The sequence below is a fragment of the Ochotona curzoniae genome, unplaced genomic scaffold (assembly GCF_017591425.1).
Source record: "Ochotona curzoniae isolate NIBS_2020 unplaced genomic scaffold, NIBS_Ocur_1.0 scaffold_4812, whole genome shotgun sequence".
Lineage (NCBI taxonomy): Eukaryota > Metazoa > Chordata > Mammalia > Lagomorpha > Ochotonidae > Ochotona > Ochotona curzoniae.
The window spans coordinates 2856091-2878544 of record NW_024467124.1 but is presented as its reverse complement, the minus strand read 5'-3'; the positions used below and the strand labels follow the sequence as shown (position 1 = coordinate 2878544).

At 40.0% G+C, this 22454-nt stretch overlaps 1 protein-coding gene across 1 annotated transcript in view; it reads right to left on the bottom strand.

The window, feature by feature from the left end:
* L3MBTL4 (L3MBTL histone methyl-lysine binding protein 4) overlaps positions 1–22454 on the bottom strand; it is a 347858-nt gene that overhangs the window by 213057 nt on the left and 112347 nt on the right. Inside the window, exons 9-10 of the mRNA XM_040970594.1 lie at positions 8759–8844; positions 1977–2087 (exon numbers count right to left, since the gene is read on the bottom strand). Coding sequence (XP_040826528.1) covers positions 1977–2087; positions 8759–8844 — 197 coding nt within the window. The remainder of the gene's footprint in view (positions 1–1976; positions 2088–8758; positions 8845–22454) is intronic.

Genomic DNA, 22454 nt, shown 5'->3' with positions numbered 1-22454 from the left:
AGAGACTATCACATCCAGACATGACGATACAATGCAGTGCACATCTCTACTTACAAATCAAAGATGGACTGCCAATGAAACTGCTGAATGTAGCTTGACAATAGGATGCTGGACTGTTTACCAATGTCCAAGCCTACAATGTCAGGAGACACTTAAAATAGCAGAATGATGGACTTACGACTGTGAAGGACTATACTATTGTGATAACAAGTGGGAAATTAGTAGGTGATAGTGAGGGATTAGTGAGGGGGAAAGGAAATCCTGGAGCCTAATGATCTGTAACATAGAATAAAATTCATTAATTAATAAAAAGCTCTCAGCACTCAGCAAGCCCTAACACACTAATATCCATCAGGAGTGACAGATTCTGAAGCACGAAAGTTATGTTAAAAAAAACATTCATTACACATTTCGTAAGGAACCACTTCACCAAGAAGACACATCTTAATTCACCCAAAAAACGGTAACAGGAATTCCTCTATGTCACAGAGATAAACAATCACATTCTAATCCCTTCAGAGGCCCCAGACACTCCTCAACTGGTTTTCCTCCAATAAAGGATAAAGCAATTAATATAAAAGAATAGGGATAATGTGAAATACACCTTTTGAAAGATAAACTAAATGTCTAAAATCTGAAGAGATGGAGGCTTAGACAGTAAATAAAGAGACACAAATTCACTTCAGCAGAAAGAGGCTTTCTGATGGCACTGGTAGGTAGCAAGTTTGTCCAGTGTGCTCCATATTAAACTGGCCACAAGTGACTAACTGAATACTGTAACATGTATCACATGAATAAAATTAAAAGTCTACTATTAAGATTGAGCTTTTCCTAGGAATGCAATAATTTTACAAGTCAATAATAAAAGTTAATGAGAAAACATGACTCAATTTACAAGGCAATTACCACATAAGTGTCATAAAAGTAGACAGTAAAACCGTGAAGACCAGTATAAATCAAATTTAACTGACAATCCAGTATTAAGTAATATTAGCAATAATACATTATCTGTGAATGAGGTTTAACAAAGCTATTGTTTATGCTTGTTACAAGAACAAAGGGCATTGTCAATATGTGCTTTAGATAACCTGATTATTTTCTATAAAATAAGTCAGTATCAAATTATGGTTATAGCAAACATTTCTTTTAAAGCACATCACACTACATATCAGAATATGAATATATATATATAAACACAGTATCTCTTAAAACTAGCTGATGCCAATCTTTCTGTTTTGGCAATAATCAGAGCTTAGGTGTAAAATCATGTTTGAAAGGACCTGTGCTGTAAAGATGAAAATGATTTCCACATTTACTTTCAGTTCTTCATATAAAATACATTAAAAAGCTACCATTTGAAAAAATTTTCATTTTGAGATGCGTTTAGAACAAAGACAAGGATTGTAAATCTATTAATCAAATGCTTAATTTGAACTCTGATTTAGTTTTTGCTAGTAAATAAAGCGTTTTTAGTTAGTTTTTTTTTTTTTTTTTGACAAACTTTTGGGAAGCAGATTTAAGCAGAAGTCCAAGAAATGTCTAATAATACCAACAAGAAGAAGCTTTAAAAAAAAGCTTACAGAGAAATTCTAAGCAGCAAAACTCAATTGTGTCAGAATTTTTTTTCCAGGTCAGCCATGTCTTATCACTGCACATGCAAGTACACGCTGGCAGGAAATCTCTCCTTGAAGATTCTCAACTAGAAATGAAGATAGTCAAGGCTTTGTCCTACTGCACACAGAAACCAGCACCTTGTGCCCATGGATCAATTACACTGCCCTTCCGACCTAGCCATCCTATTACCACTAGTGTCATCTTGTGCCAGGTCAATCTTCAAGGTCAGACCCAAAATGGGTCTGTGTGACCCACTGTGTAGAAGACGGAAAAATTATAAGGTAAAGAGAATGGAAGAGACAGGGACACAAAAAAAAGTGTGGGGAAAACACCAACATAATATAGTAATTTAAAATGCGTACCTTTATTCTTTGGTCATCAACATCTATAATTGAAGCAACACGAATCAATCTAGGGTTCCGTTTATCCACTACTTCAAGTCTCATATTTGGCAGAAAACCATGAGGTGACCTCTGTAATATTAAAACAAATCACAAAAGCCATCAGTTCAAACACTCTGTTAAATTTTTCTCAAATATCATTCTACCTTTAACACGAGGTTTTTCTTTTTTTAAGCTTTATTTATAGACGGACAATGTGACATAGCAAGTAAAGTTGCCAAATGCAGCACAAGTATCCATTATGGGCAATGATTCAAGTCCCAGTTGCTCCACTTCTGATCCAGCTTCCTGCTAATATGCCTGGGAAAAGCAGCAGCAGATGGTTCAAAGATTTGGGCCCTTGCACCCACATGGGAGATCCAGAAGAAGTTCCTGAATTTGGCTTAGCCTGGACCCTGCTGTTGTGTCCATTTAGGGAATGAAAGACCAAACAGAAGACCTCTTTCTCTGTCTTCCCCTTCTCTCTGTGTGACTCTGTCTTTAAAACAAACATATATTTTCTAAAACACTTAATCATGTATCTGAAAGTTTGAGTGAGAAAGAGAATCAGAGAGAGCTTTTGCTGGCTTACTCCCCAAATGGCCAGATAGAGGTCAGGAGCCTGGAACTCCAGTCAGGCCTCCCATAAGGGTGGCAGGGTTCAAGTGCTTAGACCATTAAGCTGCTTTCCCCAGGGGCATCACCAGGCAGTGGAAGGGAAGTGCAAAAGCCAGGGCTTGAATTGGATCTAACTTCCCAGGCAACACTTAACCTGTTGCATGTCAATGCCAACCCACATGTTGTCTTAAATACAACTGTATTCAGTTTAAAAACAACATAGGACTTTATCCATAATATCTTACTTAATGTTCAAAAACCGGTGAAGGGAGGAACTTCATTTTTTTCCCATTTGAAAGAAGTGCACAAAATCAAAGATCAATTAAGTCAGATCCATTAATGATTACAACAAATGTCAAAAAACATTTTATTATAGTTTATACATTAAGATTTTTTTCCTCTTATTCTGAAATAAGTTTCATAGATAAAAGAACTGTTGTCAATTATGATGACCTGATTTGGGATTGGATTACCTAAAATACATATTATTTAATAAATACTTTTACATGATCCCTTATAAACACAAGCTTTAAAATATGATTAGATAAATGCTTCACAATTCTGACAGTTAAATTACTTTAAAATCATTCCAATGCAATTTAAAGTCACAGCCTGTGCTTTTCAAATTCTGTAATCCTAGAGGGTTGAATTTCATCAAGATTTCTTGCAAATCTTAAAATGCTGGTAACCAACAATTTTTAATGATAACCATAAGAGCAATACTTTAGAAACTAAAGTGGAAAAAAGACACTGGGACTGTCCAAATCATTTAAGTTAAGGAAATTCAAGCATCAAAAATCAAAGTCAAGGGACAACTTCAAGTTTTCATAGGTTGGTGAAAGTTTCACTTAGAATGCGAATACATAACAAAGTGTTGAACTCATCTTACTGAAAAGGATTAAATTCTTCAAGTAAAATCAATGAAAATATGAAAATTCCAAATACTATCTGAAAATAACTGGTATCCAGTATGTTTTTCCTCAGTTGTTGTGGATCACATGCTTTTTCTAGAATGTATTATTATACTTCCTACGTGGTTAGATTGACCTTGAATCTCTGATTTCCAAAAATATTCCTTGTCCCTCCAAATTCAAAATCCTGAACTGCAAAGGTGATTGCTTAGTATTGTACAAGACAGAGATATGTACTTGAGTGGGTTCACAATAACCTTATAGCAGAGCATGGTAGTTGCTCCTTTTCTCAGTTTTTATTCATTTATTTTAATTTTAATTATAAATTAGTTTTAAAGAGATCCGATATGGTTTGTATATAATTAAGAAAATAATTATATACATCTCTTTCCTCTCTCACTTCATAATTCCTTTATCTATCTCTTTGGGGGGATGAGATAATATTTTAAATTGACAGTACAGTTAAAGTCTTATTACTTCACTAAATAAGAAGTTTAATAAGTAAAATGCAGAAAGACTTTAGCGGGAATACAGACAACAATTATAAAGAATAATTAAGTAGAAAAATCGCTATTTCATCTATATATTGTAAGTTTTAAAGGAATTGCAGATCATTAAAACTGTAGCAGTATGTAATATTTTTAACAATTGGTTTGCCAAGAGTGTAAAACAAAGTTTTACCTATCAGTATTTGCCCCCAGCTGTGGCAACTGTCCAGGTTGCCTTGTACCTACGCACGTGATACACTGCTGTGAGAAAAGCAGTCAGTAGCTGGAGAGCATTCTGGGCCTGGGTAATGCCAGATTTGTGTTAACTATACCAGTGTGCCAGCATAGTTGTCTATTCTATTTTTTTTAAGGAAGGTGGGGTATACCAGGCCAACACATACCATCCTGACCTCCAGACCGGCAGGCTGCTGACTGCCCAGAGAAGGGGATCTGAGGATGTACTGGAGTGGGAGTGGAAGAGCACATGTTTGACAGGGAAAGAATAATTCTGGAGTCTTCTAGATGCTGGGCTACTGTACCTGCAAATAGGTAAGGGAGTTGAGATGGAGTGGTTTAGAGGGGGAAATCAGAGAGCATGCCTGGGTCAGGTCAAGGTACTTGCCAATGTGGGAGTCCAGGGATGAGCTAAACAGCACTGCCAGATACTTGCAGACACATACAACCTGGGGCTTGGTAGCATGCCTAGCTGGATTATGCCATAGCACCCACCCACAAGTGTCAGGATAGGGGGTGGGCCACATCAGGTTGGGCCACAGCACCCACTAGAATTGAGAGAACTGCATCTGGATGTAGATTCTGTAGGGAACTTAGGGGTTTGCCTCTGTGGGACACGAATACTCACCACTTTGTGTGAGAGCTGCATTTGGTAACTAGTTGAGCCAGGCTGGACCTCAGAACTCACCTGACAGGAATCCAACTGACACTCATGGGAGCTGGGAGGAAGCCAAGTGGGGCCAGGCTGCAGCACTCACCAGCACATGCCAAAGTTGAAACATTCGGCAGACCATGCCGAAAAGGGCTGCTGCACCTTTCCTACTCCCACCAATGCTTGAAATTGGTGGCCAGGAGCAGGCCTGGTAGGTGAGCTTTGGGAACTCCGTTGGAGAGCAAAAGAGCTGGGGCTGGGGTCGAGCCAGGCTAGGCAAGGCTACAGCACCCATTGGCATTTGTTGGACCAGATCTGGGAGGCAGGCCAGACTGGGCCAGACTGGGCCAGGCCAAAAAAACCACTGGCACCATGAGAGTCAGAACAGGGTACAGTCAGGTTAGGGCACAATATCCACCAGTGAGAGCTGAGACTGCAGGTGGATCACCCACCAGCACACACAAAACCCGAGGCTGGGAATGGACCTAGAGGGGAATTCTGGGGACACCACTACTGGGTTGCAGCTCCCACTGGTGAGTTCAAGAGCCAGGATTGTGGACTTACCAGGCTGATGCTCTCAAGAACCAGAATGGGTGTGAGACAGGCTGAACTAAGCTGTGGTACCCACTGGATCACATGAGAGCACGGTCTAGGGGGTAGAACAGGCTGGGCAATATTGTAGCACCCTCACTGAGAGCCAGAATGGGTGTAAGCCAGACAGGCTAGACCACAGTACCCAACAGTGAGTGCTAGTATTGGGGCCACCAATGTCAGATTGGGCAGTAGCACCAACTGGCACATGCAAGATCCATTGGTAGGGGTGGGCATGATGGGAACTGTAGAATTCCCCTGCTAAGCCGCAGCTACCGCTGGTGAGTGCAAAAGACGGGGCTGAGAGCAGACCAGACCAGGCTAGGCTGCAGCACTCATTGCATATGTGTGAGTCAGGTCTAGGGCAGGCCAAGCAAGATTAATCTACAGCACACACTGGTTGGGCCAGGCTGCTGTATTCACTAGTGAGAGCTGTACTAGGGATAGGGTAGGCTGGCCCGAACTACTGCACCAGTAGTATGAGAGAGAGCCAGAATGGGTGTGGGCCAGCCAGGCTAGTTCGAATCACCAGCTTGCAACTGCCAGGACTGGGTGTTGGTCATGTCAGGCTATATCTGTCAGGCCAGAGTCCAGGGCTGGGAATATCCTGGCAGGGAAAATGCGGGCACTTGTGTGCTAGGTTATACTTATTGCTGGTGAGCATGTGAATCAGGGCTGGAGCGGGTCAGGCTGGACAAGGCAGCAATACCTGACAGCATACTTGTAGGCCGCGTCTGGGGGCAGATCAGGCTGAGTTAAGCCACAGCACAAAGGGGTAGGCACAAGAGCCAAATGAGAATGTAGAACTGGGTCAGGCTAGACAAAGCAGAGGCTAGCATGCACAAAAACCAAGGCTGAGATAGGCCAGGTGGGAGTTTTTGGGAGTCACCTTGACTAGGCCAAGGTACCTGCTGATATATGTGAGGACTGGGTCTGTAATGGACTTGATGGAATGGGCCACAGTACCTGTTGGGTGACACGAGTTGAGTTATGGGGCTGGGGCAAAACAGACCAGGCAGCTTGTATCCACCTGTATGTGCATTTCCTGTTGCAGAAGATAGACCAAACCTAACTTTGCAAAGTCTGGTGTACACAAGAGTGAAGTCTGAGGTTATCCTAGGCAAGGTTTCTTGGGGTTCTCCCAAGCTAGACCACTGGACTCAGACTCTAGCTACCCCAGAAAATCACAGGATGTGTGATCCGACCTTGGAGTACATGCATCAGGACCGGGCCTTCTCAGTTGCTGATGCCTATGCAGTCAAAAGCACCCCCAGGTGTACTCAGAGAGGATGAGAGCCAGCTCATCGAAACCAGCAGGGAATGTCAGTTGCCTAATCAGAGGATGGAAAGCAAAACAGGTTGAGCAGTTCTCCCGGTCAAGCTTTGCAGCATGTTCCTGTGTCTGTGGATACACTAAGGTTGATTTTGTCAAACAATAGACCTTGGAAAGATTTTCTCAACTCTGGAATAATGAAACTGACAACTTCTCAGAACTATCAGAACCACTCAAATGGAACACTTGAACAATTGGAATACTCTTCCCCATAAGAGCCTCTAAGGTGTCACTATTTTCCCACCCAATCAGAGGTCCATATGGGCTTATATACACCTCAACTATGGAAACAATAATAAAAAGGAATTTAAAAATTAAAAAATAAATGCACTACTCATAAATAAAACAGAATATTTGCAGCAATACTGATATACACAAACATTTCTTTCTGCAGTATATAAATACACACAATGGAATATTATTCAGGTATAAAAAGGAAAGAAATTCTACTGTTTGCAGCAAAATGGACACAGCAAGAGTACATTATGTTAAGCGAGATAAGCTACATCCAGAGAGACAAATAGCTTAGGTTCTCCCTTATGCATGGGAGCTAACATTAAAAATAATAATAAAAAGGAGAAAATAGATTTTAAGTAAGCAAATCTTTTCATGTTCATAATTTGTATACTTTCCTTATGAGAAAAGTAAAAATTTGAGCAAGAGAGGAGAGTGTAACAGACTAGCTATTGCTTTAACACTTTTCTGCAATTCTTTGAACATTTGGAGCCCGCAGCACTTTTCACTTCCTTAATGTTCTTATGCCTCTCCGCTGAAATTTAGCTGCAATAATCAGTTTTCAAAAAGGAGATTGTATTTTGTTTCAAAAATCCTTTTTGATGTTAGAGAACTTTCAGAAAATGAAATTCTATAATGGATCCTACTGACTGGCATATGATTAAAATTGAAAGGATGAGAGTATGAAAAATATCAGTTTAGAATCCCAACATCTCTACCATCTCTACTTGTACTATCCATGCTCTAGCATTCACTAATACACACTTACTTTGGCCCTGCCTTTAAATACAGATTTGAACTTTAAAGACTGGTATTCTGGGTCGGGTATTTGTTCTGCTAGTCAAAGCTTCTGGTTTAAGTCCAGGCTGCGGCATCTGATTCTAGTTATTGTGTCAGTGGTGACCCCAAAAGCAGTGGTGAGGGCTCCCAAAGCTGAAAACCTTTCAACCATCTGAAAGATCTGAACAGAGTTCCCAATCCTCACTTCAAGTCCCTGCCCAGCCTAATACCACTGCAGGTATTTGGGAAGTAAATCAAAAGATGGGTCTCTCTCTCTCTCTCTCTCTCTCTCTCTCTCTCCTCTTACAGTCAGATAAGAGACTTAAATTTTTTAAAAATTAGTATTCTGACAGTTGATGAAAGAAATGTTTGCAGAGCAGGTGTTCCATGCTGCAGTTAAGATACTACTCATGAAATCCATATCCCATTTGGGCAGTAAACCAGGGGATGGAATATTTCTTTGTTTCTCGTATTTGTCTCTTTTTGTCTTTCAAATAAAATTTTTTTAAAAAGCTTTGAAAAGATGCTTCCCACAAAATAGGAGAAATAATACACACAAGACTATATATACATTTCACCAATTTTATTGTGGCTTCATGGACACTGTCTGGGAAAGTAGTATTGAGAAAGCTTATTCTTAGGGTAATAGAATAGAAAGCGAAAGGAGTCTTCAACATCAGCCCCCAGTGGGGTGCTTTGAACACTGCCGCCTGTGTGCCCCAATGGTGTTTTACAAGAAAAGAAAGTGACATCCGTATATAGGAACAATAGCAAACACTTACTTTATAGTTTTCACTAAAAGCAAAGCAAAATATCACGTGAATTTAAAAGGCAAAAGTAGAATAATTTTAAATTGCTACATGCAGGCATAACTCAACAAAGACACTGTTTAAAGGTAAGGTGTATGTCTACACAGAACTTACCATTTTGAAAACTTTGGCAGGAACTGCATGAGTTTGAGTAGCTTCTAGATATTCTGTCCAGGAAAATTTTTCTGGATTAGGATAACCTGAAAAACATGAATATATATAAACTTGTCACTCATTCATTCCCAAATTCTACAAAAAAACTTGGTACCAATAAATACCAGTTATTAATTGAAAGTTCACTATGTAACATAATTTGCCAAGAACACTTCATTTAAGCCTTGTGATAACCTCCAAATTAAGGCATTCCTATACATCAGACTCACCCAACACAATCAAGCAGATTTACCTGGGGCAAATGAGAATATCAGTTCTTGGCAAAGGCAGGTGACACCCAGGAGTCAGACACATGAGCTGCATTAGGAAGCTCCTCAAAATCTGAAGGAGAGAGAGAGAAACAGAGAGAGAGAAACAGAGAGAGAGAAAACAAGAAAGAGGAAAAAGAGAGAGAGGGAGGGTCGAACGGAGGAAGGAAGGAAGGAACGAAGGAACGAAGGAAGGACGGAATGACGGACCTACAACCACCTGACTTCAAGAACTATGAACAGGAAGAGACGGACACTCTGCAATATGTCCAGTAATTCTGTACCTCCTAGTTTTAGTTTTCTACATCACACCTTTGAAATCACAACTTATCCAAAGTACTATTTGCCATTGCAATTTAAAAATATTTTGGATGCAACATGGTATGACACTCAATATTGTTTTTAAACGTGCTTTTAGCCATATTTCTTGACTCTTATATTTGTCTTCATTTATTACTGATTTTATTTGCTAGGGGCCTGTCTATAGTCTGTTGTTTTCTTTATCCTTTCAAGGACTAGCTAGCTACTTAGTTTTACTCAACAGTTCTACTGTTGTACTTCCCAATTGTTTTGTTTGCTGCTTTTGTTTTCATCACTTTATTCTTCCTAATTTCTTCAGGTTTCTGTTATGGAACTTGTTTTGTCACACTGAACTGCGAACATAATTTTCATTTTTTAAACTAAATTACAAACCTTATTAATGCCACTTAATATAGCTTTAGACACCTCACAAACTTTCATAACATGTGGATTTTTCTCACCTTTACTCTATAAAAAACAATTACAATTATATTCTGAAATTATAATTAACTGAGTTACAAACTGTTTAAAAAATATTCAAGGTGGTTAATTAAGGTAGTTATTTTTTCAAGTATTATTAAAATTTAGTCTTCCATCTTACAATTTCAGAATGTCACGTAGAATGTACAAATCCTGCTTGTAAGACTAGAGTACTGCATTTTGATGTAACATACGACCAACAACAAGAAAAATTTAACTGTGTGGGTCAAGATTCAGTACCAAGGTGAACTAATACAATTTAGCTATTTTTTTTAACCAGATTTTTTTTTTTAGTCAAGAGCCTGAGGCAGTGTTTCAAAGTCTCAAAACTAATCAAGTTTGTCTATAGTCATCCAGTATTTCTGATAGGTTTTTTTCTTTTTAATTCACTTTTTATTTGTAGAGCTTTCTGTTTAGAAGAGCCCTGAATTTGTGATTATAAAGCAAATTCAAAATACATTACTGTAGTGCTGGCATGATGGATCAATTGGCTAATCTTCCACCTCCAAGTGCTGGCAGCCTGCAGGGATGCCAGTTTGTGTTCCAGCTGCTTTCCTTCCCATCCAGCCCCTTGCTTATGTCCTGGGAAAGCAGAAGGAACCCTGCAACCATGTGGGAGAGGAGGAGGAAATTCCTGGCTGCTGCTGGCTTCAAATCAGCTCAGCTCGGGCTGCTACGATCATTTTGGGAGTGAACCAGAGGTTGGAAGTTCTTTGTGTCTGTCCTTCGTTCTCTCAGCCTTCATCCCCAGTACGCTTGGCGAGGCCACAAATAGAACTGCAGAGCAAGAGACAGGGCCAGACGACTTCACACAGCTATGCAGCAATACCTCTACAGGGACATTGGAAATGTCAAAAATCTCACTTGAAATAAAAAGAAAATACACCAAAGGAACAGGAGTATACTTTGATCCTTTCATTTCACTCAAAAAAAATCAACTTTTGGCTTCCATTTGGTGGAAAATACTATGATAGTACATAATGTCCATGAAGTTTATTCCTCACACATACCGTGTTTTATAGTGATGAAACTCAGGGAACATGAGAAACTTGCAGGGGCAGAGTTCTCAAGCAGAAACAATGAGATTTAAACAATCAGTTTGGTTCCACCTCCAGAGTCCTAGGACTTCAGAATGATGGCCTAGGCTCCCTGTGCAGGCCAACAAGTCATCGCACTAGGGTGAGGGGACCTGGCTGGGCTGGAGGGCAGGGAGAAAGCACCCAGCTACCCTGAAGATTGGGATAAGGGCTTAAACATGTTCGATCAGAGTGCCCGTATTCTACAGTATTTACAGCTTAAAATTCCGTACAGGAAAAATTAAGTCCAAGATGTAGATTGGTAGCAATAAGGAAAAGTGTCCCAAACGTTTAGACTAGCAACCACAGTGGTAGGGCTATGCTCCCACAGCCCTGGATCTCTCCCTGTGGCACTGGCAACAGCTCCAGTAAAGAAGAGCCAGGTGACAAATGTCTTGAATTAATGCTGGAATGGGATTCAAAGCTATCACACAGCAGCCAATGGAGTGACATTGCAAGTGTTTGGGGAGAAGTTCCTGCGAGTAGCTGAGAATTTTCAAGGAAACAAGAGGGCTATATACTACAGACCCTCCCCGCCAAATAATGTGCCTTCCCTAACCCTATCGTCTGTCTAGCTTTTCTCCATTGCCTGTCACCTCCTAACACACTTAACACATTGTATATTTTTCCCATTTCTTAGTTTCCTTACTTGATTAGACTGTAAGTGGCCTCACAAGAGCAATTTGTTTGCTTCACTAGAATTTCCTCAGGTGTAACACTGCCACTAAGTGTTTGGTGACTATTTATTGAATGAATAAAGCATACTTCTTAAAAAGTGTGCCTGTAATATTGTGGTGACAAAGATGCAACAGAGCAGTTGCAGTCTGGCGTCATGGTCCGGGATAAAATTCCTATAACAGGTAATTTGCCTGCTGGTGCTACCATCAGAAAAAGATGATGCCAGTGCGTTAATGCTGCTAATATCCCAAGTAGTGCTATAGAATGGAAGATGTCCAAAGAAGGCCCTCTGATTTGTGGTGTCCACATAAGCCAAATGTAAAACAAAAAAGCTAACTTAGCTTTGAGATTGGCTGTGGTTTCCTTTGATAAGGGCATCCTTGATTTTCTTCTCTCAAGAAAAGTAGGCTAATTTTGCCACTGGATCACTCTTTCCAAAGAAAAGGGTTATACACGAATAGCATAAGTCCTTATATCCCATATCCCAGGCTTCCTGTTGTGACAACACATCTCATAAGAACCAGGGAAGCACAACAACCATAATTACACTGGAGACCAATCTAGAAACCAAAAATCATAGGTTTTTTAGGAAATCAACTTTCAAATAAGCAAGCGTTAATAAAAAGAGATCTACACAGAATCTTGTAAGAAATTTCAATCAGAGCAGCCAGACTATTGATCATGGATATGCATAGTTCATAGATGTAAAAAGGACACTACATCAGCTCCTATGGTTTGGTGAGGAAAGTGAGGCCTGGCATTTTAAGCACTTTAACCTTGCTAGGACAACAGATAATGAAATCAAACTAAAATCTGTAGACACCAAAACTTCCAGGAATCTACTTTGAGGCTTATCAAGTGCTCTACAGACTTGGTCCCCAAGTGCAGAAGGAAGAAACAACACAGGAGTTCGGTCTAGGGGTTTGTTAGCAGTTAAATCTCACTTGGCTTCTGCCATCATTTTAATATCTATGAAGGGGCCCGGGACACCAGCTGCATCCTCGGCTCCCATAGCTTTCACAAGTAGATGTGAAAATGTGCAGGTCTGACAGTGTCCAGACCATCCAGGCGTAGAGACAACGGAAATTTGGAACCAATGTGAGCTACCCTCTGTGGCTGACTGCACGCACAGAGGGGCTCTGGTGAAAGCCACGTCATCACTCTCACTATCGATGTCATGTGCCGTCTACCCACAGACTAAAGAGACACAACCCAATATCTCCTTTCACCGTTTTTGCATAATCAGGGTTTAGATTTTGCCCTGTTTGGCTTGAAAAATTATGCTAAAATTACCTCTCATTCATAGTAACTTAGATGCCACAAGCCTCAGGCTCACATTCAGTTCATCATAGCAGATGAAGTTAAAATATTTTTTTCAGTTAGATTGCCCAGTTTTTATACAAGGAGGTCAGACTTATGAGGTAATTATCCATCCACCTCAAAACATATGGAAAACTCTACCATCCACAGCATGGTGAACCAGTGCCTCAGGGACTTGTCAGAGAGTTCATTTTGTAATTGATTGCTTTGCTCCAAGTATGGTTGACCTGTAGTACATCAAGAATACAGTAGGCATAGAAATAAACTCTTTCCTGTGTCTACTGAAATACGCAGAAAAAGAAACCATCTGTACTGCACTAGCTGAACCCTAGCAGAAATGTCTTCAAGAAAACCATGGCTCTCTCAAACCTAATCCAAACCAGTGTTTCGTAAATGACGGTCATTCATGATACGGCCACTCCATGGTCAGCTTCCAGGTGAAAATATGAAAACAACTTAAAAATTTTAGCTACATTCTCTTTTAAATGCCATCAAAATGCCAGAGTTTTTTCAAATGAATGATTGTTAAGGGAGAAAATACCAAAACTAATTTTGATACAACATATCGCGCAATGTTATATAATCATTTTGAAGAAATATTGAAAACTACAACAGATGAGTTGGAACAGATTTACTGTAGGTACATAGAAAAGTATGTACCAAACATAATCAAATTTTATACTACAGAGAATAACAAAAAGGACATGGGTTCATGAATATACAGTATATTACTCTGCACAAGTACACACACACACACACACACACACACACACACACACTCATCTGCAATTATGGAAATTGAGAAAGGATGAAGAGAATCTTCTCTTCCTCTTCAGCAAATAGCTAAACTGGATTTCCTAAGATCCTGTGCAACTAGATGCAGTCCTATAATTGAGCTTTGGCCAATACATGACAATAATCTACTTCCAACTTTGGCCTCCAAAGACTCCCAGTGCAGCCAGCCATTCTTTTCCCATTCCACGGCTGAACATAAAGTTTCCCAAGTGTCCTGGAAAAATATATCCCCAGAACAATTGCATGGACCAGAACTAACCCCTATCCATCATGACTGTACTATGAATGTGACAGGAGCAGAAAATACATTGTTACCATGTTACAGGAATGAAAGATTTTGAGCACTGTGATACACTGCTTAGCTCACGGTGACTAGTATGGAGGAATTAGCCTAAGTTTCCATACTGGGTGGAAAAAGAAACAGAAGACAACCAAGTGGAAAACTCTTAAGTTAAAAATAACACAAATATATCTTTCATGTTAAGCAAAATTAATACAGGAGCACAAGGCCACAATAAGTACAGATAAAAACCCAATGAGAAACATTAACAAAAATCCCTGGCTGCTTAAAAAGGAAATGCAAGAATGAAAAAATGACTTAATTGTACTGAGAATGTTAAAACATAAACGTCTTTTTATAGCGACTGCTGATAAGAAGCAGCTCAAGCAAGTTACAGAATCCATGGAAGCTTCCAGAGTTACAGGCCCCTCGTTCTTCTGAAGACAGCAATGAGGAGCTAAAAACAGATTATGGTATTAAAAAATAAACCATAATCAACAGCGCTGGAGTCACCAGGTCATATATATTGTCCCACACAACTACCCCTCTTGCCATAAAGCAAAAGCTGGAGATTTTCATCTCTGCAGAGGCTGTAACAGCAAAGTCACAGACTGAAGATCATGGCCCTGGTGCAGTCTATAGCCTTTTAACCTCCTCTGCCCTCCAATGCTGCCATGTCTGAATCATACAGAGCTGGCAGCCCCACTACCCCTTTGCACATGCCTTCTCATTCATCAGAAGGAAGGACCCTTTTCTGTGGCAAATGATTCCAAAGCCCTAGTGGGCATGAAATAAAACACTTATTTTTCATCTGAACACACTACAGGGAAGCTTCAAGGCGGCAATCTCCCCCAAGGCATCAAGAGAGGTTTTGCTTAGCTTTTGGGGACCTTGTTCATAAAAATAAAAACATAACTAAGAGATACTAGAAATTTGAAGCCACCCCCCCAGTAAATCCAAAAACAAACAAACATATAACAAAACGGTACCTTTTAAGCATAAAGTAAGGCTTAAATTAAAAGTGAAAAACACAAACAAACCTTTCATTAGTCAGTTTTGAAAGATCACATAGAGATGAAATTCCCATTCCTACATAGGAAGCAGGAAGCCATGAAAGACTATCGCTTCATAACACAGAGAAAAAGCAGAGTTGAAGTTCCAAGACAGCGCAGTAACTGAAATCAAGCGAGGACCAAGTTCCTCTGAAGACAGGAAGCTCAAAGAAAACATTCCACCCATGACAGAGCCCACATGGAATGCTTTGTCCCATACAAGTGAGTAAAAGAAAATACCAACTTTTTTTTATTTGAGTTTTTCCTTGTTAAGAGTTCACTCTGCAAATGTTCACAATGGTAGGGCAGAGGGGATAAACCAGGAACTGTGAACTCAGTTGTAGTCTCTCATGAGAGGAGCAGGAACCCAACCACCTAAGCCGTCACTGTGACTTTCCAGGGTGTGCGTCCGTAGGAAACCGGAATCAGGGGCCAGAACTGGGGATGACACTCAGGCACTCAGACATGGGATGTGACTAGCTTAACATGACTTCTCCACTAGGTGATGGCAGCCAGCATTCATTAAGTTCTTTTAGCCCATTGTGACACTAATATATATTAGTCTGGGAAGCTGGCATCACAGGCAAATGACTTGCAAATATTTCTTTTTATTGCAGACATTCTTCTTCCTCTGTTAAAACTGTTCTTTGTTTAAAAACATTTGTTTTTTACTGAATGGCACCCACTATGTATATTGGGCATTTTTCTTTTGTTGTCTGTGTCTTGCTATCGTGATAAAAAATCAAAATTGAATTTAATGTTATAAACCTTTTCACTGATATTTCCTGTAAGATAAGTAGTGGCTTTAGCTTTTACGCTTAGGTCTTTCATTCATGTACAGGTAGTCTTCTACAGGCTGTGAGATGTGAGTATCTTTACATTATTCCTGATCTTGGAGGAGAAGCTATCTTTTACCACTGAGTATAATGTTTCTTGCAGACTCTCATACATGTTTTATTATGTCCTTTTTTATATTGTTAAACATTCACCAGCACAGTGGCTCAATGGGTTAATCTTTAGCCTGAAAGCACCGGCATCCCATCTGCAGGCCAGTTCATGTCCCACCTGCTCCACTGCTCATCTGTCTCCTTGCTTATGTTCTGGAAAAGCCAAAGAGGACGGGTTCTAGGTTCCCGGCTCTGAATGGACCCAGACCCACCACTGAATCCATCTGGGGAGTGAATCAGTGGATGGAAGACCTCTCTTGTTCCCTCCCCTTTACCCTGATTTTCAAGATAAACAAAACAACTCTTAAAAATAAAGCAAAATTAAAGACAGCGTATTAAAACTAGGAATGATAGATGAAATGTGAGTAAAACACACAGAGCCCCTGCTGACACAACATTAACAGAAAAATGTGCCTCCTTTTGAGAGATTCGGATTTCTTCCTCTTTCTTCTTCATGCTTGCATTTTTATATTCTTGTGAGAAGGAAAAAATTATGAATGGTAATCTGGAAGTATTTATCAAATATGTAAAAATTATCTCCTTATCTGGAAATCAGTAATTCTGCTTATAACAAGCAAAACAAAGCAGGAGCCATAAACATTTCCTTGAACAATATCCTGCATATCATTATTTTTAAAAGTAAAAACAAAAAGCATTCTAAAAATATTGGGATGAGCCCTGAAAAATAAGAGGTTAGCAGGGGGAATCACAATCCCGGACCTCTGGACATACTATAGAGCAGTGGTTATCAAAACAGCCTGGTACTGGCACAAAGACAGAAAGGAAGATCAATGGAATAGAATAGAAGCACCAAAAGGGAACCCACACAAATACAGCCAATTAATCTTTGACAAAAAGACCAATGATAGCTCAAGCAAGTGGGAAGGCCTCTTTAGTAAATGTTGTTGGGACAACTGGCTGATAGCCTGTAGAAACAAAAGGATAGACCCACATCTATCACCATACACTAAGATCCAATCTACATGGATAAAAGACCTAAACCTACATCCAGAAACCTTCAAACTCTTGCAAGAAAATGTAGGAAATACACTGCAAGACCTAGGAGTAGGTTCCGACTTTCTAAGAAGGACACCAAAAGCAACAGCAGTTGAGAACAGAATAAACAAATGGGACCTCATCAAACTAAGAAGCTTCTGTACAGCAAGGGAAACAATCAACAAAGTAAAAAAGCAACCCACAGAGTGGGAGAAGATCTTTGCACACGATATAGGCGATAGGGGGCTAATTTCCAGGATATACAAAGAACTTCAAAACAACCAAAAAACCAAAACAAACAAGCCACTCAAGAAATGGGCAAGGGAAATGGGCAAACATTTCACAAAGGAACAAGTCCAAATGGCAAACAAACATATGAAAAAATGTTCCAGCTCCCTAGCAATAAGGGAAATCCAAATTAAAACATCGATGAGGTACCACCTAACACCAGTAAGATTGGCCCACATAATCAAGAACACCAACGACGCTTGCTGGCGAGGATGCGGGGAAAAGGGAACCCTACTCCACTGCTGGTGGAGCTGCAAATTGGTACAGCCTTTATGGAAATCAGTCTGGAGAACACTCAAACAACTCGGAATCTGCATGCCATATGACCCAGCAATAGCACTCCTAGGAATATATCCAAAACACCTGTTTTACGACAAACCAACATGCATCCCTATGTTCATTGCAGCACCATCAGTAATTGCAAAAACATGGAAGCAACCGAAATGCCCATCAATAGAAGATTGGATAAGAAAGCTTTGGTTCATCTACTCCATGGAATACTACTCAGCTATTAAAAAAAACAAAATGCAGTTCTTTGTGGCTAAATGGGCACAACTGGAAACTATAATGCTAAGGGAAATGAGCGAATCCCAAAAGATTAGATACCACATGTTTGCCTTGATTTAACCTGTAATTTATTGTTTGGTTGTTTGTTATTTTTTGAACGTGTCATTGACGCTGTCTCAACCCAGATGTTTCGAAGAATGGAACTTGCATTATTTTTAACATATTGTTTACCCAATACAATGTCAATTAATTCCATAATGTTGTATATTGATACTGAGGCCTTGTTGAGGCTTTTAACCGACCGGATCTTTACTCTGTTAGACCTATCTTCAGACCATAGAAGGTCTCCCCAGGAGGCCACTGAACTTATCTGGACAATAAGACGCTGAACTTTATGCTAGGCATGTGTTTGCAAGCAATGAATCTCAACTGAACTTGAACTATGGTTATGCAGCAAGGTGGAGGAATCCACCATGGGGGGAGGGGTATGGGGAGGGGTGGGGGGAATCCCCAGCGCCTATAAAACTGTACTACATAATACAGTGTAAGCAACAATAAAAAAAAAAAAAGATAAAAAAAAAATATTGGGATGAGCTCAAAATATAAGATAATTATGCAGTCATTAATAATCAGTTTCTCAGAGACTAAAGAAAAGGAAATATGTTCAAATTATATTTCTGGGCCTGGTAGCTTAGCCACTAAAGTCCTCTCCTTGCATGCACTGGGATCCTGTATGGGCGCCAGTTCTAATCCCAGTGGCCCTGCTTCTCATCCAGCTCCTGCTTGTGGCCTGGGAAAGCAGTCAAGGACGGCCCAAAGCCTTGGGACCCTGCACCTGCATGGGACACCACTGCAACTGCTTAGGGAGTGAATCAGTGGATGGAAGACCATCTTCTCAGTCTTTCTCTCTGTATATTTGACTTTCCAATAGAAAATTAAAATAAATCTTTAAAAATTAATTTTCTAAAGAAAAAAATTACTAGCATAGTATAAAGATTTTTAACTTATAGAAATATTTAAATGTTATATAGATATATTGACGAATAAACAGAAAAACCAACAGAAAAATACATTAATGGTAATCTGAACCTAATAGTGAAATTAATATATTTCTAAGTATTATTCATTTAAGAACAGCGTGATATGGAGAGACACATTTTCTATCCTTACTCCTAGAGTGACTCCAACAGCCAAAACTGGGCCAGGCCGAGGCCAGGATCCAGAAATGTCACCTAGAACTCCCACGTGGGTGGCAGGCCTCCAGATACTCCGACCATCTTTTGCACTCTCCCATGGCATATTAATATGGCATATTAATAACAATCTGGATCACAAGTAGAAGAGTCAGGCCTCAAAGCAGCGGTCTCATGTAAGTTTCCAATGTTACAGGTGAAGGTTTCACATGGTATACTACAATGATGGCCTTGGGACTAACAATCTGCACAGACCAATTATGGTGTTTCGTTTTTAGAACAACTTTCTTGCAGTTAAGAAAAATTTTTTGAGGGTGAGAGAGAAACTACAGTTAATTCCATAAGCATTATTTTAGATTTTAATTAGACCTTAATCACACTGCTGTGCAAAAAATCAATATTTTATTCTAATTTCAGAATGAGTTTGCCTAAAATTTGTCTCTGACCTACTCCTTTCTTATTAATACCATTTAAAATTTTTTATCCAAAATGGAATTCCAGATTGAGCTCACAGCTCCTGGCTTCAGCCTCAGCCATGTCCAGCTCTTGAAACCATTTAGGGAGCGAGGCAGCGAATGAAAGTGCTCTCTCTCAAGTAAACAAAGGAAAAAGTTCTAAAACAAAATGAAACTGGTTTTGGATCCTGACCTCCAGGAATGCAAGACAACAGGTTTGTGCTATGTTAAGCCATATGTGTATGACATGCTATAAAGCAGAAATGCCATCCCATCTTTCTCTCCATGAAATGTTTTTTCCTTGTCAGCCAATTACCTTGCTATCTTCCATGCAGTTAACTTTTTGCTTCCTTAGACTTCCCTATACTCCCGGTGAAGGGAGACCCTTCTACCCCGCCCCTCACCAACCAAAGTCCTAGACAGTAGACACCCTGGGTGAAACAGGGGCTTTCACTGCATCATTCTCCAGACTGGAAAATGAATGTATAAACACATTACTGAGGAAGAAAAAGCCAACCAATAAACAAAAGGAATAATGGAATTTGGTAAAAGCCACACTAATAATCAATTCATTCAGCAAATATCAAATGTGCAATATCAGTTTGTGACATCTTGATGAGTAACAGAATATTTCTATAATCTTAAAAGTAATTTCCTGGACGCAGCACAATAGCCGAGCAACTAATGCCCTCGCCTTGTACGTGCCGAGATCCCATATGGGCGCCAGTTTTAATCCCGGCAGCCCCTATTCCCATCCAGCTCCTTGCTTGTGGCCTGGGAAAGCAGTCAAGGACGCCCCAAAGCCTTAGGACCTGCACCCACGTGGGAGACCCAGAAGAAGCTTCCGGCTCCTGGCTTTGTATTGGCTCAGCTACAGCTGAGCTGTTGCAGCCACTTAGGGAGTGAACCGTCAGATGGAAGATATTCCTCTCTGTCTCTCCTTCTCTGAATATCTGCCTTCCCAATAAAAACAAATAAATCTTTAAAAAGAGAGAGAGAGTAATTTCCTAGCAAATACAGATTAAACCCAAAAGGAAGAAAAAAGGATTTTACAGCAAGAGTAACTTGGCACATTCCACTTGAATCAAACGACCAATAATACTATCAACAAGAAAGCTTGTGAATGCACACAGCGGGTAAGACGCCAGGAGAACACAGCATCGTCGTTGGCCACTACTCCATGTCCAATCACAGGGAAACCCGAACAAATGCAAAGCGAGGGAGCATTTCAAAATAAAAATATGTCATCTTCAAAAACATCGGATTCATGAAGAAAATCCTGAAAGAACGCTCTGTGTTGAAGGAGACAGAAACAGGGACACATAAACACAACATGGACTAACTGCCTATTTCCTATTTGCTGATCTGTTTTATTACATAGGGTGTTACTGAGTGACTGGCACAATCAGTTTTAGAAATTTAATCAGAATCGAGCATGGAAGAGTTGTTTATTTTTTAAGATTTCTGTTTTGTTGGAAAGGCAAGAACAAGTCACTGTTGCCCTCCTATCCTCCGTGAGCCCAGAGCATCCCTTGCAGCCAAGCCCATCACTCACAATGCCCATCACTCTAAGTGGCAGAAACATCATGTTTGGGCATACTCTTCCTTCTCCCTAACACTGTCTTCCATTCCATTTCTCTATTAAAATTTCACACATCCTTCAACGACTTCAAATTCTTCCTCCAATGTTAAGCTGTCTGCATGAAAAGTTGGAATTAACACGTCTCTCCCCATATTCCCAGGACATCTTTGAAATTTGCTTCATTAAACTCAGAAGCTTAGGAAGAAGAATTCACACAGTGAAGTGAAAAGGACAGGACAGCTGTAACTTTGGAAGTCAAGTACCACGGCTGTACCATATCTCTGAAGAATCACAGAAGAGGGCTGAGGAAAGGCACCTGATCTCTTTTGACTTAGGAAATTGGAATAACTGACATAAATGCCACAAAGTTGCCATGAAAATAGGTAAGTCGGTGAAACACCTCTGATGATAGATATTCGGTGAAATGGGATCCTCAAATTAGAGTCCTCTTTGTACCACAACTCTGATGTCTTTAAACAAAAAGAGAAATGGTGATGAAAACATGGAGAAATTTTTAAAAGTCACATTCACTGATAATGAGAATGCAAAAGGATGCAGCCAAAACAGAATATGGTTGAACAGTTTCCCCATAAACTAAATTATGCACAATTATTCAATTACCTAGCAGTTATACTCCCAGGTGTACCACAACAGAACTGAAAATACATTCACTCAAAAACTCCAAGCTTCATACCTGCACTACCCAAAAGAGTCTCAAGTGGGAATAGTCTGAATGCCTGTCAGCAGAGAAATAGAGTGTGGCTGGTCCATTCAAGTGATTGTTGCTTAGAAATGAAGAGAAGTAATATGCTAATACATACTACCTTGTGGATGAATCTAAAAATAATTATGTTAGACAAAAAGGCAGCATACTATATGATTCTAATTTGAAATATCTACACTAGGAAATTTATAAAGACATAAAGCAGTTTCACAGTTGCCAATACCTTGGAGGGTCAGAGGACTTGTGAACAGTAGATAAATGTTTAGGGTTTCACTTTAGAGTGAAGTGAGCCGTTGTAAAAAAAATACACATAACTGAATATACCAAAAACCATTTTCATTGAACTGGACACCTTAAATACATGTATTGTACACTACGTGACTTACAGCTCAATAGATCTGTTATAAAAAAATGGATCCCTTCCTTCAGGGTAAATTTTGCATAATGTTGTTATTCAGTCCTGCACAGTTTATGAGTACAGGAGCCACTTCAGAGACACCTGCAGAACTGGACTGCTACATGGGTCGGCTGCTCTCTGGCACTCAGATGTGAGCAACAGTGTCCAATTTAGAGAGAAGCTCTGTGCAACACAGTCCTTCCTGAGGCCTGGTGCTGCTGTCAGGGAAAGGGAACCTGCAACTGCCCAGATTGGGTAGAGGAGCGGGGGGTTAGAGGAGTCCTGTCACCAACTACAGAACATATTTTTATACATCGA